Raw genomic sequence first — 17,736 nt, 5'->3', positions numbered from 1 at the left:
TAATAAGTTTTTAATATTAACTATCAGTCCACATTCAAATTTTGCAAAGGAATGATAATAATGATTGGCAACGAACTGAAGTTGGCTCAGGAGAGAAGAAATACAACAGGTGGTGGAGTTAGGATCAGTGGAAAGACTTAGAGCTATAGGTTAAAGTCCTGGTGGGTGGAAACATTATTGGAGTTAGGAGCCCACAGAAAGTGAGCTAGAAGGGTCGGAGTGGTTCCACTTTCAACTTTGCCTATTGCTCACTCATATCAGTCTTTTTTTTTTTTTCCTCTTAAGAGTCTGTGTATTTCTCTTTCCCACCATCTCATCTATTTTAATTCCGGTACTGATGCTCTCAGGAGAATCTGCAGACTGAATTAGGTCCTTTATACCCTTGGTATTCCTTTGAAGCACTTTTAATTTCAAAAGTTCACGAAAACTTTTTTTTTAATGTCTAACTCCACTAAGAACTATGTCTCCTTTATTCATTGTTGTCATTGCCATCGCTGAGGACAGCGTCAGTAGAACACCCTCATTGAATATTTTTTGGACAAAGCAGGGAAGAAGTGTTCAATGATGGCAAATCCTGGAAACTTCTAAATCCACCCATAACACTGTTTCTAAGAAGAATTCGAAATTATTTACTCTCAAGTCGCAATTCTGCCACATGTAAAAAGATACTTTAAACCTTTTGAGTTAAATCTTTTAAACCTTGAGTTAAACCTTTTTAAACTTATGGGTTAAAACTTTTAAACCTTATCAGTTAATTACCTTAAGACTAAATCGAGCACCTCACCCCTGCTGAACTCGGAGAGACAGCGCTCTAAAAACCTATCAACCCAGATATGCTCGTACATAAAAGAAACGATTAAACTTCGTGTTTAACCAGAGCCCTCCCGCGAGGGTCTATCTCGTTGTGTGTTTTTTTGGGGGGAGGCGGGGGGCACGCTGCACATCACGCGGGATCTTAGTTCCTGCGACCGGGGATCTGAACCCGCCCCCTTCAGTGGAAACGCGGAGTCCTAACCACTGGACCTCCAGAGAAGTCCCTAGCTCGCTCTAAAACGAGAATTTGCTTCCTTCTAACGTGGCCAAGAAGCGCTGGGCCCCGCGGTGACGCCCCCACAGGTCTCTCGGGCTAACAAGCGGGAAGCCAAAGAACGATCTTAACCGCCCAGAACGGAAGTTCCTGAGCCTTCACACCCGCGGGGAAGTAACTCGGTCACGGACCAAGATGGCGGCGCCCAGTGAGGGGACTGCCTTTACTGCGGGGGTCGAAAAGAATTGGAGTGCGGTTGTGTGCTCTCCAGAAGGGACTCCCCAAAAAGTCCGGCAGCTGATAGATGAGGGAATTGCCCCGGAAGAGGGAGGCGCCGAAGCGTGAGTGTAGCCTGTGTCTGGCGACGGCAAATTGAAGAGGGTTTAGGGGATTCGGAGCAGAGGGGATACCTGGGTCTGTAACTCAGGCGGTGGGGGTGGCTTCGACCCAGGTCTTGAAGAGACTGGGATTACTTCGCCTTGCCGCCTTTAATCTTCTACTCAGGAGATACTGGATCCCACGCCGCGGGCACAATTTTGCCTTAAGCAGACTTTTTCTTTTTTTTTTTTAAGCGGGGCGGGAGGGAAAAAAAGGACCGCTAACTAAAAATGCGCACCCGATTTCTTTTGGTTGGACTTCTTAACCTTTTTAAAGCCCTAGACACTTTTGGCGGCCTGGTAAAGTTTATGAACACCTCAGAAAGTTATATTTTTCAATACATGAAGCAAATACATAGGATTATAAAGGATACCACTTACTTTGGAATGCAGTTTATCAGGAAGTAAAAGATTTAAAAAGTGATGCAGTAAAACGCTTCATTAGTAAAACGCTTATTAGTAGTAGATATGTTGTCTACTGTAATTTTGAGGTAGTGTTAAGCATAAACGGTATTTCAGAACATACGCAATAACCATAATGTGGTGACCAAATATCTGTGACTTCCATGGTGACGTATACAGATACTGCTGATGCTACTGTGGTTTTTTAAATTATCTTCATTCATAATGGAAAGAAGTGCTGCATTTCAGTTCAGTTCAGTCGCTCAGTCGTGTCTGACTCTTTGCGACCCCATGAATCGCAGCACGCCAGGCCTCCTTGTCCATCACCAGCTCCCGGAGTTCACCCAGACTCCTGTGCCTCGAGTCGGTGATGCCATCCAGCCATCTCATCCTCTGTCGTCCCCTTCTCCTCCTGCCCTCAATCCCTCCCAGCATCAGAGTCTTTTCCAATGAGTCAACTCTTCGCATGAGGTGGCCAAAGTATTGGAGTTTCAGCTTTAGCATCAGTCCTTCCAATGAAAACCCAGGATTTAGAGGTTACTGAAATAAATGTCACTTTTTTCTATCCAAATTTCTGAATCCTCTGAATTTTTTCCAAGATCCAACCTCCCTGAGGCTCTCTGTGACTCTCAGAAGGATTCTTAGAATAAATTACTTTGAGTTATAATAATTGATGTAATCTTGAAAGTGAAAGTCATTCAGATCAGATCAGATCAGATCAGATCAGTTTCTCAGTCTGTCCCACTCTTTGCGACCCCATGGACTGTATAGTCCATGGAATTCTCCAGGCCAGACAATTGGAGTGGGTAGCAGTTCCCTTCTCCAGCATATCTTCCCAACCCACGGGTGGAACCCAGGTCTCCCACATTGCAGACAGATTTCTTTACCAGCTGAGCCACCAGGGATGACCTGATGTAATCTTACTTTTATTAAAATTACTTTTGTCTAACAGCAGTTCCTCCCTTTACCCTATCCAGGCTCTGTTGAAGTGCCTTTCATTGACTATAAAAGAATTGTTTTGCTTTTTTTTTCTCCTTGCATTTTTTCATGAAATAGCCTAAAAATCTTTACTTAGATTTAAATTTTCAAATTAGTTCCTTTGGGGGAAAAGTGGGTATCAAGTATCAATCTAGGTAGAAATATAAAAACTTATTTTCTGCTTGTTAAAAGAGTTGAATTTGTAAGGTGGTTCAAGTTGTATAATGGATAGAAGCCTTGAGTCTTGCTTTGTGTTTACAAAAGTTATGCAAAGTGCTGTCAGAGACCAGAGAGTGAGGTAAAACTGTTTACCAGTACAGGATTAGCAGAGCATGGTAGAAGTAGAAATTGCTTGAAACTTAGTTATGGCCAAAGTGTAAAGAGATTTGAATGTCAGACTGAAGAATTTGGATTCTGTGAAACTACTGAAAATGTTAAGTAGAGAAGTGAAATTTAGAAAGTTTAAAATCTAGAGTGGTGTGATTGATATTATGATGTACAGAGAAGCCAGATACAAAATGTTTAGGCAAAGTGATGCCTTGAAAGGATTACCAGTAGTTCTGCCGCTTTATTTTAGGAAGGACACATCTGCCACATTCCAGTCAGTTAATGGATCACCCCAAGCAGAAGAACCTCCGTTGGAATCTACAAGCAAAGAAGCCTTCTTTAGCAGAGTGGAAACATATTCTATATCCTTTTAGGTTTGTGTGAGTTGCATGTTCTCCTGCTGCTGAATTATTGGGGTTTTTTTTTCCCAGGAATAAGACCACTTACTCTGATGTTTTAATTTTTAGAATTAAACTTGGTAAGAATTTTTTTTAGGAAAATTAACATCATAAAATATTAAGGGACATTTGACTTCTAATCTTTTTTTTTTTCTTCACAGAAGAGAAAACTAAGAGCCTGAGAGAAAAAGGAATAATAACTGACATTGTATATAGTGTTTTCATGTTTATTATCACATTTGAGCTTCATCTTATACATATGAAAATAAGTATTCTTAATCTCATTTTGCAAAGAGGAAACAGTTCAGGTAGATTATTTGATTTACCCAGGGTCAACTTGCTAGTAACTGGTAGAACCAGAATTATGGTGTAAGGCTTTTAGTGCTCAAACCTAATATTATTTTAGACTGCAGTACATTTCCTGTCTCTTTCAAGATTTTCCTCTGAAAGTTATCCATGGTTGCACAACAAATTATCCTCAGACTTAGTAGCTTAAAACCACAAACACTTATTATCTCTCGTTTTCTGTGGATCAGGAATCTAGGTACAGTTTAGCTAAGTCGTGTGGTTCAGGGCTTCTCTCAGACTGTCATCAAAGTGTTGGCCAGGGCTAGACTAGTCAAGGATCTGCTTCTAAGCTCACTCATGTTGTTGGCAAGATTAATTTCTTCATGGCTATTGGACTGAGGGTTTCAGTTCTTTACTGGCTTTTGACTGGAGCTACATGGACCTCTCACAGGGATAGTTACAACATGGCAGCAGACTTCAGTCAGAGTGAGCAAGCAAGAGAGAGCAAGATAGAAGCTAGATTATTTTTATAACCTAGTCTCAAGCAACATCATATCACTTTTGCTGTTTTCTATTTGCTGCTGCTGCTGCTAAGTTGCTTCAGTCGTGTCCGACTCTGCGACCCCATAGACAGCCTCCCACCAGGCTCCGCTGTCCCTGGGCTTCTCCAGGCAAGAACATTGGAGTGGGCTGCCATTTCCGTCTCCAGTACATGAAAGTGAAAAGTAAAAGTGAAGTCACTTAGTTGTATCCGACTCTTCACGACCCCATGGACTGCAGCCTACCAGGCTCCTCTGTCCATGGGATTTTCCAGGCAAGAGTACTGGAGTGGGGTGCCATTGCCTTCTCCTATTTGCTAGACTGTTTTTAATTTAAAAGCAATTACAGACTTAATAGAAAAGTTGTGCAGGTTACAAAGAACCTTTTGAGTACTTGAAAGTAAGTTGCCAAAATGACACCTCATGACTCCCAGATATTTCCCACAAACGATGACTTTCTTTTACATAACTACAATGAAATCATCAAAATTGGGAAATTCACATAATAAATTACTACCGTCTAACCCTCACATCATAATCATTCCATCAGTTGTCATCATAACCTTCTTAAGAAGATCCAGTTAAAATCTTCAGTTTTTCTTTGAATTTCATGACCTTGATACTTTTGAAGATGATAAGCCAGTTATTTTATACAGCGTATCTCAGTTTGCATTTGTCTGATGTTTGGTTATGATGAGACACAAGTTGTGATGCTGTGTTCTCATTGCATCCTGTCAGGTGGCACATGCTTTTGATATGCCCCTTTACCTGGATGATCATTTTGATCAGTTGATTAAGTGGGTGTTTACTGTTGTAAAATAACTTTTTCCTCCTTTGTAATTAAGCTGTTTTGTGGGAATGTGCTTTGAAACTACATAAATATAATTCCTCATTAAACTGTATATAACTTACTTGTTTGTAGTAGCTTGGTCTCCTGATTTCCTTTTTTATTCAATGGATTTTAATCCATTACTATTATTATATATTTTGAAATTCCAGGTGCCCCTGATTTGGTGAGTGGGAGGCTTGGCTACAGCACCCCAGGGTGCTCCAACTTCCCCCTCTATGTGGACTCCCTCTTTACTTCGGCTTTGATGCCTTGCCCTGAGCTGTCTCCCTCACCCTCCTGGCTTATTCCTCTGCCTTGCACCCCCTGGTGGCTTTAGGACTAAATTGTTCAGGAAGGAGAAAGTATTTTAACCATCCTTGTACTGCTGTTCCTTGGATTAATTCCTAATATTGATGCAGCATTTAAAAATTATTTCATTTTGTTATTTTTTGTTCTCAGTGAATTTAATTTGATTGCCACTTTGATACGATAATTATTTATTTGACCTAAGCTAGTTAAGTGATTCTCTTACTTTTTAAAAAAAATTTATTTAGTTTTTAATTGAAGGATAATTGCTTCACAGAATTTTGTTGTTTCCTTCTTTTATTCTACAGAATTCAAACTCCTTTAACATTTATATCTAGATTCTATTTCTAGCCTTCAGTCCTTTTGCTGCTATTCAAATGTTTTCAAATTCCAATATCCCTTGTAAAAATACAGAACTTTCCTGCAACATTCATGTTTTCTCCTTTTTGTGTGTGTGTGCTCTGTAAAACAAGAGCTCTGTAGGTAAACAGAAAAAACCGAGTGTTGCATGTTAAAGATCAATAAATGATTTTATTTTCCCCATACTTGTAAATGCTCTTAATGCTCTCAGCCTATTTAAAACACACATACCACCTACACACATTAGTATATAACAGTCAAATTTAGGGCAGGGATGAATAATGAATATTTTTAATTTTACTGACTTTATTCTTCAGAAGGTAAAAGCAGCAGCACAGAGGAGTGATAAATATTTCTGTTGTTTGACCTTCACCATCCCCTGTTGCTCAGGCAAATCCGGGTACTTTCACTAGTGTTTTCAAATCCTTAGAATTTTTTTATTTTATTGTATTTATTTATGGCTGCAGTGGGTCTTCATTGCTGTATGCAGGCTTTCTCTAGTTGTAGCAAGCAGGGGCTACTCTTCGTTGCAGTGCACAGGCTTGTCATTGTGGTGGCTTCCATTGCAGAGCACGGGCTCTTGGGTACTCGGGCTTCAGTAGTTGTGGACCTCGGGCTTAGTTGCTCTATAGCATGTGAGATCTTCTTGGACCAGGGATCAAACCTGTGTCCCCATCATTGGCAGGTGGACTCCCAAACACTAGACCACCAAGGCAGTCCCTAGTATTTCATATTAAGCAAAATAGAATGACTTCACTACTCCATCCCACAACTGATAATAAAAAACATTTTAAGCATATAAAATATATAGGGCTTCCCATAGCTTTTCCTCTGAATGTGTTTATTCCTAACTATACTAAGAGTGAATTAAAGTTTTCATTTCTGACTTATTCATTTTAATGTACTCATGTTTTTCTTAACATGAATACTCTCTGAAATGGGCAGGCAAGCCCTCTGAGCTGTCTCCACTTGTCTGTGCAAAATACGGCTGGGTCACAGTTGAGTGTGATATGCTGAAGTGCTCCAGCTGTCAGGCTTTCCTCTGTGCCACTTTACAACCAGCTTTTGATTTTGACAGATGTAAGTATAAAGTACAAATAACGTTTTTCTCCAAGTTCAAAAGGTGTCTATGCTAGCTTTTCTGAAAAGACTAGCCACTTGTGTTTGATCAAAGAATGTGTCCTTCTATATATAACAAGGTAAATTTGTGATTTTCTTTACCTTAATTATTAGCTTCAGTCATTACTTTTTTTTTGAAGCTCAGCTACTTTAGAGTGAACCTGTCTGTATGCATTCTGGGAAACTTAACAGCAGTATGTTTATATTAGGATTCTGAAATTTATACTTTAGGCTAAGAAACACAGGGCATTAATGAAGGCTCACATTTTTTAATGCTCTGCCTTATAAAGATACAGAATAGCTCCTTGTTAACTGGTCTTAGAATCTTGATTTAAAACTTGTTTTGTGACAAATATTAAGATGATGCAGTTACTAATATTTCATATCTTTCAAAATTGCCTTATTTTTATTTTTAGTTGTATCTATACTCTTAAAGGCTCTTGGCCATTGGATTTTGAATCTGTGATAGTGTTTTTTAAGGCATTGTTACCTGTATGGGTTTCAGATAAGGAACGATGTGCTGAGCTGAAGAAAGCCTTATGTACTGCCCATGAGAAGTTCTGTTTCTGGCCAGACAGCCCCTCTCCAGGTACTTATTCCCAGCATTTCCCCCTTATCATCTCTTTGGTCATTGCATTTCTAGTATTGTCTATTTCTTTGTAAAAATCTAGTCTTTGAAGTTTCTCTTTCCTCCTTTCTATTTGTGCTTTACAAGAAGCACTGACATTAATTTATTCTTATGTCATTATTTTATTAAATGCATTTGACATGACAGAGATTAAACCATGCCTACGTTATCCTGTTTAATCCTTGCAGGGGCCCTGGGAGGTAGATATTATCAATCTGATTCTTAGGTAAGGAAACTGAGAATCAGAAGTCTTAAAACCAACTAGTGAGGAGCCATAACCGTGGTTTTATCTGATTTCAAACTCTGCCTTTCTTACATAGCAAACCAGCCCCATGTCCTACCCAGGCTTCCTGGTACACTAATGGCATTAATGGTGGCAGTTAAACGGGTTCAGTTGCTAAGGAAGGCTCACAGGACTGCACATGAGAGTGATTACAAATCTCCAGTTTGTGACAGTAAAACAGCACAATGTATCAGTAGCACTGAAGTGAAGGTATCACAGGGGCTTCTCAGGTGGCCCAGCGGTAAAGAACCCACCTGCATACAGGAGACTCCAGAGACGAGCCCTGGGTTGGGAAGATCCCCTGGAGGAGGAAATGGCAACTCACTCCCATATTCTTGCCTGGAAAAATCCCATGAACAGAGGAACCTGGAAGGCTACAGTCCATGGGTCACAAAAGAGTCAGACATGACTTAGTGACCAAACAACAACAACAAAGGCTATCACAGCCAAGGACTCCCCCGCCGTAAGGAGTCTGGAGAGGCCAGGTGCAGGCTCCTCTCGAGCTTCCCGTGGAAAAGCTGTGGCAGTACGCCCTTTCTCTCGAATCAGAAACCACTCGTGTGTGCACAAAGCTCTTCAAAACAAGGGAGCCCAAAATGTAGTCTCAAGTGGTACTTGTTTATATTTTGCTGGTCTCAGAGGCATATTGTTGAGTAAAGCCTCAAGAGCACAGCCTTCTGGGGGGCTCACCAAGACCAGAGACAAAACTCTTTGGACCCATAGAAAGTGTCTGTTTGTTTTATTTTTAACTTTTTAAGTAATTTCTAAAATTTTAGTGTTTCAAGTATAAAAAAAATGTAAATGGTAATATAAGAAGCATCTCTGTATCTACCACCCAACCTCACCAATTACTAACATTTTGCTACCCTTGTAAACACCCACCTTGCATTCTTTCTGTTAATCAGGAAGAATTACAAATACAGCTGTGTAGTCCTCCCCAGCCTCATTCCCTGCCTCCCTGTCCTGCAGTAACTACTGTCGTGAATTTAGTGACCATGATTTGTTTACATGGTTTCTGTATCTACAACATTTTCAAGTATCTAGAGGCAGTGTATATGGTACTATTTATTTGTTTTACATTTTTCTATAAATGTTATCATTCTGTATATATTCTACAACCTATCCTCCATAGGGGGAGTCAGCTTTTTTGAAATTAATCCATGTTGGCATATGTAGCAGGCTTGAAGCTTTATAATTGATAGAACCATCTAAAATGTTAATCTGAGAGCTGAGGAATAGTGTTTATCTAGTTGATTCTCCCTTTGGGAACACTGGCTTATTCATTTTAGAACCTCCTGTCAGACCCTCTTTCTACATTATTGTTGTGTGTGACTGTAACTTGAACACCCTTTTCACCAAGTTACATGTCATCACAGGTGTTAATCAAGCTTTCATTCTTGGTACACTTCCTACTTTAACATAGTGGCTCTTTCTCTGCTTTACACAGATTTTGAGCTTTTGGATGTATAGATTAATGTTTTTAATCAAATTTGGGAAGTTTTCAGATCATATTTCTTCAAATATTGTTTCTGCCCCTTTCCCTCTCTTCTGGGTCTCCCATTATGCAGCTGTTGGTGTGCTTGATTGGGTCCCACAGGCCTCTGTTCATTTTCCTTCATTCCACATGGATGCTCCTTCTCTCCATCCTTGTGCCACTGATATCTTAGAGGGATTACTACTTCAGATCACCCCACTGTCTGCTAAGCTTATTTCTTTGCATCTAGGCTAACCCCTTAGTCTCTAAACTAGTGCATATATTCTATGTATTTTTCCTTTAAAAAACTCTTCCAGTAGTTTCTCATCAACATACATTAATAAAATTATGGCCTGACTGCTGTCTATACTTTAACTTTCTCTTCGACTCAGCTCCCCACAGGAATAGTGTGTTCCAAGTCTGAGAAACTATTTAAAATTCCCCACATATGCTGTCCCTTAGGGCTTTACACATTGTTGTTGGTCTTTCCAGTTCAGCTAAGACCTGACTGCTTCTGAGAAACCTTTCCTGAGACTCTGCTTTCTAAATATAATCACAGGGACGTCCCTGGTAGTCCAGTGGTTAAGACTCCACGCTCCCAATGCAGAGGGTACAGGTTCAATCCCTGGTCAGGGAACTAAGATCCCGCATGCCCCACAGTGCAGCCAAAAAATAAAACAATCACAAAAGTATCATCCCAGCCCTATCCAAAAAAAATCAGTAATTTCTTAATATCATCAAATATCATCTGTTTTACATTTCCCCTGCTGCTCTATGCATGCTTTCTTTTTAAAAGTAATTTGCACCAGTATATCTTCAGTTTACTATTTCCACAGATCGATTTGGGATGTTGCCATTGGATGAGCCCACTGTTCTTGTTAGTGAATTCCTAGATCGTTTTCAAAGCCTTTGTCACTTGGACCTCCAGCTTCCTTCCTTGAGGCCAGAGGACTTAAAAACTATGGTGAGTTTTTCTTGGCTAGCATACAGTGGCCTTCAGCTGTCACCAGCATGAAGCATTTCTTTTAATGACCAGAGGATGAAGATAGCTAAGAAGAGAACTACTTGTTTGTCTCTCAACTGACCTTTTCCAATCTCTACTGGAAAGGTGACTTGAGGGTTTAAATAAATGAGTTCTATTTACACTTTCAGATATGATGCTCTAAGTGGCATAAATTCAATTTTATCTCAATTTGTTACTTAAACTACTTAACAGAAGATACTGAAATGTGGCTTCATATGGCTTATTGCATACCATTTTCCAAGGAAAGTGTTAGAAAAGTTGTAAACTCCCTTCTCCCTTGTAAATAGAAATTTTGAAATGCTTTGGCCCATCTGTACTTTGAACATTTACTGTCCTGTTTGTCATCGTGTGATTATTCTATCAAGACAGACTTTAAGGAAATAGAAGCTATTATTTTGCTTCTTCAATTGAGAAGCTGTTGTGTATTTTAGCATCAGACTATAAACATCTGATGCCTGTTATAAATGTCCACTTGTCCCTAGCCAAGGCAAGTTTTCTTCACCCTGTCATGGTTCCGTATTATTCTTAGAACAAAAGTAAAGATTCTGGCAAGCTCTTCTGTTGTGTCAAAAGCAAATTCAGGGCTTCCTTGGTGGCTCGGAGAGAAAGAATCCACCTGCTAATGCAAGAGACACAGGTTTGATCCCTGGTCCAGGAAGATCCCACATGATGTGCAATAGTTAAGCCCACGTGCCACAACTATTGAGCCTGTGCTGTAGAACCCAGGAGCCACAACTATAGTGAGCCTACAGGCCTTAACAACTGAAGCCCACACGCCATGGAGCCCATGCTCCACAACAAGAGAAGCCACTGCAGTGAGCAGCCTGCACACCGCAACTAGAGAGAAGCCCAGGCAGCAGCAAAGGCCCAGCACATCCAAAAGTAAAGTCAAGTCAGTGTCAGGGCAAGATATAAGTGGTAGTCATTATTTGGTTTTGAAGTATACAGATTTCAGAGAAAATATGGAGTTGGTGATTTGAAAGCAAGTTGGTACTAAGAAAAGATGAGGTAGTTCCAAGAAAACTGTTCCCTTTCTCACAGCAGACCCCGGGCAGGTCAGGAAGTGCCTATGAATACCTTAGCCTCTGCTAGAAGTAAGTCTACTTGAGTGAAGAGAATTGTCTTTGTGTTTATCATTTTTTCCATGATTTTTGCCTTGTACCATCTAGATGCATCATTATCTATGGCTTCTGTTCATGGTGGTTGAAATTTGTGTAAGTCTTTCATGTTGGTTCCTTTGTAGTGCTTGACAGAAGACAAGATCAGTCTTCTCCTGCACCTGCTTGAAGATGAACTTGATCACCGGACTGATGAGAGAAAAACTGCAACCAAATTAGGCTCAGACATCCAAGTGCACGTCACTGCCTGTATTCTCTCCGTGTGTGGCTGGGCGTGTAGGTTAGCGAATGTGCCTGGGGACATAAACCGTGATGACACTATATATCCATGTATATCAGTTACTCTTAACATTTGTAGATCACGCGGTATTTGTGTGAGAAAGACAGTGACAGAGAAAACCTAAGTGGGTGGAAGAGGGATAGTAAGAATTAGCAACCAAACCAGAATTAGAACTCAGGAATTTGTGAACACACCTGAACTTTGTTTCTTTTACTGTCACTTCCCAGTAAGAAATTTGTGTTCCTGTAAACAGTGAAGCTCCTTTCTAGTTTTAGAAAGGAAAAATCAGTTTAATTGATGAAATCTACCAATGAAGCACCAACTGAATCCTCTAGGCCTCAACTTGGTGTTTCCATTCCAGCTGCTCAGTTTAGCACAGAATCCTTCTGAGACAGAAGACTGTCAAACCAATTTTGATTTACTTTAAATATGCTTTCTTTGGTACATTAAGGACAGTTCTTTTATAGGGAAAGACTTTTAAAAGGGACATGAGAAATTTATAAAACATACCTTTAAAATGGGGCTTCCCTGGTGGTTCAGACAGTAAACAATCTGCCTGTAACACAGGAGATCTGGATTTGATCCCTGGGTTGGGAAGATAACCTGGAGAAGGGAATGCCTACCCATTCCAGTATTCTTGCCTGGAGAATCCCATGGACAGAGGAGCCTGGCAGGTTACAATCCATGGCATCACAGAGAGTTGGACACAACTGAGTGACTTAACACTTTCATCTTTAAAATAATCTTGCCATAGACGGCACACCAAGAACCCTAGATCTTCCTACAGGAAATTCATAACAGGTGATGAAGTTAGGTCCTGAGACTGGAGGATAGGGGCCCTGAGAGGAGGTGGTCCCCAGGCCATTGGACCGCCCAGAGATTTGTTTGATGAGATGAAGCATACTCACAAATCATCATGTTTAGTCCCTTTGCAGTATTACCTTCTGAGAAAACCCACTCTGTTTTCTTTTCTCACATAGTTCTTTGTTGGAACCCATGCAGCTCTCCCTGATAACTTGTTCACAGTGTATGAGGAAGGTGGGGCTCTGGGGCTTCCAGCAGATTGAGTCGTCCATGACCGACCTGGATGCTTCCTTGGGCCTGACCCCCTCCCCCGTCCCGGGATCTGAGGGCCGACCAGAGCGTTCCCCTCTGGTGCCTGAGTCTCCTCGCAGGATGGTGACTCGGAGCCAGGATACCATCTTTTCCCCAGGCTCAGAGCAGGTATAGACTCCTTTGGCTTGTTTGGGGTGGACTTTTTAAAAACATCATTCTTACCAAAAATGTTGGTGAAAAATTGGAAATTAACTTAGGTTAATTGATCAGAATACCATAGAATGGTTTTATTCATTAGTTGCACTGAAGATGCTAAATTCATTATTGTGTATGGAAATCTGTTATTCTTTGAAGAGTTTGGTTACATAGTTCAGAAACTAAATTTTATAGTTTTTAAAATGTTAAAAAAAAAAAATGTTACCTTTCACATACTTCTAGAAATATTTCTCCTGACCATAGTCATTAATGTCATTGTCCAACATCTCCCCTTTCCTTCAGGCTGAAAAGAGCCCAGGTCCCATCATCTCCAGAACTCGGAGTGGGGACTCCTCCAGTCCTGTGGACCGTCCAGAGCTGGAGGCTGCTAGCCCCGCCACCAGAACACGCCCAGTGACCCGCAGTATGGGAACAGGAGACAGCGCCGGCCTGGAAGTGCCATCTAGTCCTCTTCGAAAAGCCAAACGGGCTCGCCTCTGCTCTTCCAGCAGCTTGGTGAGCCCACCTGCATGCTTGGAGGTCCCTGAGCACTGCAGCATGCGAGCCCTCATTGTGCATACAGCATGGAGAAGTAGGCGTGAGCCGAGCCTGGTCCTGCAGCTGTAGGAGGCTGTGGGAATAAGTTTAAAGATGGGACAGTTGGGTGACTAGAGAGGGGAAAAAAAGGGTTTTGCCTTTTGTTTCTTTGGGATGGCTACTGGAGACATGATAAATTTGTCTAGCCCAAGGGACAGTAGTGAGAAAGGGGAACAGACCTGATAAGTTGTGGTTTAACACAAAGGGAGTGAAGGAATTTTTAAAATGAGAGGGAGGTAGATGGGCAGAGTTTAAAGGAGAACATAAAACTAGAAATGTGAGCATCGTGAGATTCTGAATTTTATGACTTAGAGCAGCGCCTCCCTGAACTTACACAGTGTCTGCTCTTCATTAACTGACTGCTCTGCCTCCTCCCTCAGGACGCCTCTGCCCGAAGCTTCTTTGATCCCACATCTCAGCATAGAGACTGGTGCCCTTGGGTGAACATCACACTCGGCAAAGAAACCAGGGAGAATGGTGGCACGGAGGTGGATGCCAGCACTCCGGCAGAGCCAGGCTGGAAGGCAGTGCTGAACATCCTCTTGGCCCACAAACAGTCTAACCAGCCCGCTGAAACCGACTCCATGGTGAGATAAGCCGTTGCCCTAATCATGTGCAGCGCTTGCTGTTTATGAGATGAGGAGAGGCTGTTCCTATAATTAGCACCCTGCCTGCCCTCAGTTTTCACAAGTCAAGATGGACTCAGTCTGGGTTCATCCTAGAGAACAAACACGGGACTGGTTCAGTGTTTCTGCAGTTTAGCATTTGGCATTCCGCCAAATTCTGAAAAATTCTTTGCCTTTTCTACTTAGATGACTTGAAGTAGAAAAGGGATAGAGAAACAGCAAGAGGTAACAGGCCGCTGCTCCAGCCTCGTGTTGCAGAGCAGCTGCTTTTTCCACCTGAGTTGCTGTCTCTTGGACTTGGAGCCCTGGCCAGTTAACGTAGCTGTCTGCACGGAGCTCTGTGCTCTGCTACCATGAGCACAACTTCATTCCTCATGGCGGGCACATTACTTTGCTGTGTTCCGAGGCCCCAGGCTTGTGTACTGACCCTCAGCTGCCATCACACGAATGACTACTGCTGGTTCCACTTGTGGGTAAAAGCAAACCAGTCACGAAAGCTGAGAAAGCAACTCAAGCATTTGCTCTATGCCAAGTATGGAAGCGAGAGGACGGTGGGCATTAAGGAATCATGAAAACTGCATTCTCTTTCCTTTGCTGGCTCATTTCCAAATTTGCCCTGTCACTTGCTTGATATAAATATAGTAATTTCTGACTTCTGTTCCCTCCAAGGACAAAGTAAAATAATACTTGCCAGCAGCTGTTTATCAGAAGCATTCCCAGATTCATGGTTTTGTAGGGTTACAGGATTCCACTGGAGGGAGCTGCTGTGATGCTAAAAGCTCAAGAACGTACATTCATACCCTTAGTAAATATGCAGATGATGGTTTTCCAAGTTTTTGCCAAAAAAATTAAAAACCCTGCATTTTTCCAGTTTAAAACCTTGAAAATACATAAAGCTATCTGAAGACAAATGTTTTGGCCCACCTTGCAAATGGGAGAGATTAGGACTGTCTTTGCACGAGTTCTTTCTGCCTGGGTCCTCATGAAAAAATGTATGGCAGTTCGAATTAACTCCCCTCTGTCACTGTTATGCTAACTGGAAACCCCACGGGGCTTTTTTTTTTTTTTTTTTTGGTAGTGGGAAAATTTGGCCTCAGAAGTGGCCCTGAGTTCCAGGAGTTTGAAGGTCTGTTTTGGCAACTTGTCTGTTAAGATTCCCCACAGCTGTTGTGTGACTGGGAATTATAAAATTTAAGAGGCTCTCCTGTAAAGGATCTTGAAGCTAGAAAAAAGTTTACACTGTTTTCCAACTTAAATTTCTTTCAGTTTTGTCACTGTATTAACTAAATTGCCGTCAGTCACGAGTAAGAGTTCAAACTTTGCCCTCCTAGAGCTTTGCCCTCCTAGAGCTTTATTAAGACATTCAGCCACAAAGAGGATAAGGAAACAGTGAAAATGTCATCTTCTGTCAGACATTGGAGGGAACTTTGTGGGTTATCTTGTTAGATGTGTTTGTGCTCTCACCGAGACCCTGTGCTCATCTGTGACACTCCAAGGCAGAGGGAACCAAGTGTTCTGCTTCCCTGAGAACTTTTATCTTTCAGTGAACTGTTTTGTCTCCCTGTAACACCATTTCTCAGAATCTCAGATCACTTCGCAGGCATGATCAAGTGGCAGTGAGATTCTTCCTATTATTAGCTCTGCTGGCTAAAACAGGAAGCTGAGAAGGCCAAGGTCATAGCTTAAACTCTTCAGAGTCATTTAACTTTGTTTCATTCCTCAACCTTAGATTATTCCATGAGTACCAGCTAGGCATCTTATGAATATGAATCCTTGTTCACAGGGCCAGTTCAGCATCACAGATGAGAAGTCAGTGCAAAGTGTATGGTGCTTTGGCGTGTGGCGCCACTGATGGCGGGTCACACGTGTCATGCTGTCTCTCATACAAAGATGAGGACACACGCGGATGCTTGGAGGAGGACATAAGCCGTATTGTTGAGGCGCCGAGTGTGTTAGCAGTGGTATCACAGCAGACTCAAGCTTCTTGATTCTTAGTCTGGCTTTTAGCTACCCACTCCAGTATTCTTGGGCTTCCCCTGTGGCTCAGCTGGTAAAGAATCCTCTTTGAATGCGGGAGACCTGGGTTTGACCCCTGGATTGGGAAGATCCCTTGGAGAAGGGAAAGGCTACCCACTCCGATATTCTGGCCTAGAGAATTCCATGGACTGTATAGTGCATGGGGTCGCAAAGAGTCAGACATGACAGCAATTTTCACTTTCACTTTGTGTATAGCACAGTATACAATTAACTTGTTTTATTTACTCCTAGACATATCTAGATCATTGTGGGAGAAATTTACAGACCACATCTTAAAGCTATTACCCTTTGTCTCTGTAAAGGAATTTAATCTCTAATAATGAACTTTTCTTTTTTTTTTTTTTTTTTTTGAACTTTTCTATCTACAGAGTCTCTCTGAGAAATCAAGGAAGGTATTCCGAATATTCCGGCAGTGGGAATCTCTTTGCTCATCCTGAAGATATCCCAGCCCTTCCTGCAGAGAACTGGAATGAGTGGCTTTGAAAAATAAAGCCTAAATTCCTTTTTGAGCAGCTGATGCTAAGGTTTTCTCCATTCTGGTTTAATCACGAGGAGCCCCTGCCCTTGCAGACGTGTGTCACCACCTGCACCTGACAGGAGGAAATCTGTTAGCAGCACAGGGATGCGGGCAGGAGAGGCGGTGCGAGCCTGGCTGTAGCAAAGGAGCGCACGATTCCAGAACTCCAGAGAGGACCCCGGCCTTGAGTGGGTTTTGTGTCTGAGGTTGGGGCAGTGTTTTGAAGACTCTTATGTCCCAGGAATATGTAAGTGTGTGTTAATAAAACATTTGTTAAGAGTCTTACAGTTGGAGAACTATTTTCCTCCTTGTCTAATGGGCTGATATAAAGGAAGCTGAGACTGAGAAAACTACTACAGTGGAGCAGTAAACAAAGCCAAAATTTTAGTTTTCAGATTGGCTGCAAAGCCTGGAGTTTATCTGTGATTCTAGTCAAAGAGATATTCCTGAACAAAGACAAGACATTGTTCCCTGCATCACCAGACCTCCTGATGTGTTATAGTGAATGGTAAGCTCATGGTTTTCTCCCTTCACTTGATAATAACGAGAATGAGAGATGCCGAAGGAAGGCAGGCTCTTCAAAAGAGACCCCCTCCATGCAAGGCTCCCTGAGTGGGGCTCCCCAGGGCTCTTTCACTGCTGGTGGGGACTTGTCTCCAAGGTGGAGAAGTTGACCTTGACCTGCCCCAACTAAAGAGACTACCCACCGAGCAAGCGACCATGAAGGAAACTAGGTATTCTGCCAAATGTCATATTTTCTTTCAGTAGCTGCAGTAGGTTGGTTTTATAACTCACTTGTTTTATACTGAAGTATTCTAGGAACATAGTATGTAATATAATACTCCACCCATGCTAAACTTGATATCTCTAAAAAAAATTTTTTTTCTATGTATTGCACCCAACAAAATAAACCCTTAATATCATCTAATACTCAGTCCATATACAAAATTC

General features: G+C 41.7%; 1 protein-coding gene across 1 annotated transcript; it reads left to right on the top strand.

Moving 5' to 3' along the window:
* The first annotated feature begins 941 nt into the window (after positions 1-941).
* ZC3HC1 (zinc finger C3HC-type containing 1) lies at positions 942-17,072 on the top strand. Its single transcript, XM_055590908.1, has 10 exons — positions 942-1,368; positions 3,362-3,473; positions 6,761-6,911; positions 7,456-7,539; positions 10,172-10,299; positions 11,603-11,757; positions 12,738-12,981; positions 13,312-13,524; positions 13,986-14,192; positions 16,637-17,072. The coding sequence occupies exons 1-10, from the start codon at positions 1,223-1,225 to the stop codon at positions 16,703-16,705; spliced, it is 1,509 nt and encodes a 502-aa protein (XP_055446883.1). The 5' UTR covers positions 942-1,222; the 3' UTR covers positions 16,706-17,072.
* Positions 17,073-17,736: the final 664 nt, after the last annotated feature.

This window comes from Bubalus kerabau, chromosome 8 (genome assembly GCF_029407905.1).
Source record: "Bubalus kerabau isolate K-KA32 ecotype Philippines breed swamp buffalo chromosome 8, PCC_UOA_SB_1v2, whole genome shotgun sequence".
Taxonomy (NCBI): Eukaryota; Metazoa; Chordata; class Mammalia; order Artiodactyla; family Bovidae; genus Bubalus; species Bubalus kerabau.
The sequence above is the reverse complement of the archived record's forward strand: the minus strand, read 5'-3'. Positions and strand labels throughout refer to the sequence as shown.

Excerpts from the sequence above, each read along its gene's own strand:
- ZC3HC1 (XM_055590908.1), top strand. The coding sequence starts at position 1,223 with ATGGCGGCGCCCAGTGAGGGGACTGCCTTTACTGCGGGGGTCGAAAAG. Across the intron at positions 12,982-13,311 it reads TTTCCCCAGGCTCAGAGCAG|GCTGAAAAGAGCCCAGGTCC; the intron begins GTATAGACTCCT and ends CCTTTCCTTCAG. Across the intron at positions 14,193-16,636 it reads CCGCTGAAACCGACTCCATG|AGTCTCTCTGAGAAATCAAG; the intron begins GTGAGATAAGCC and ends TTCTATCTACAG.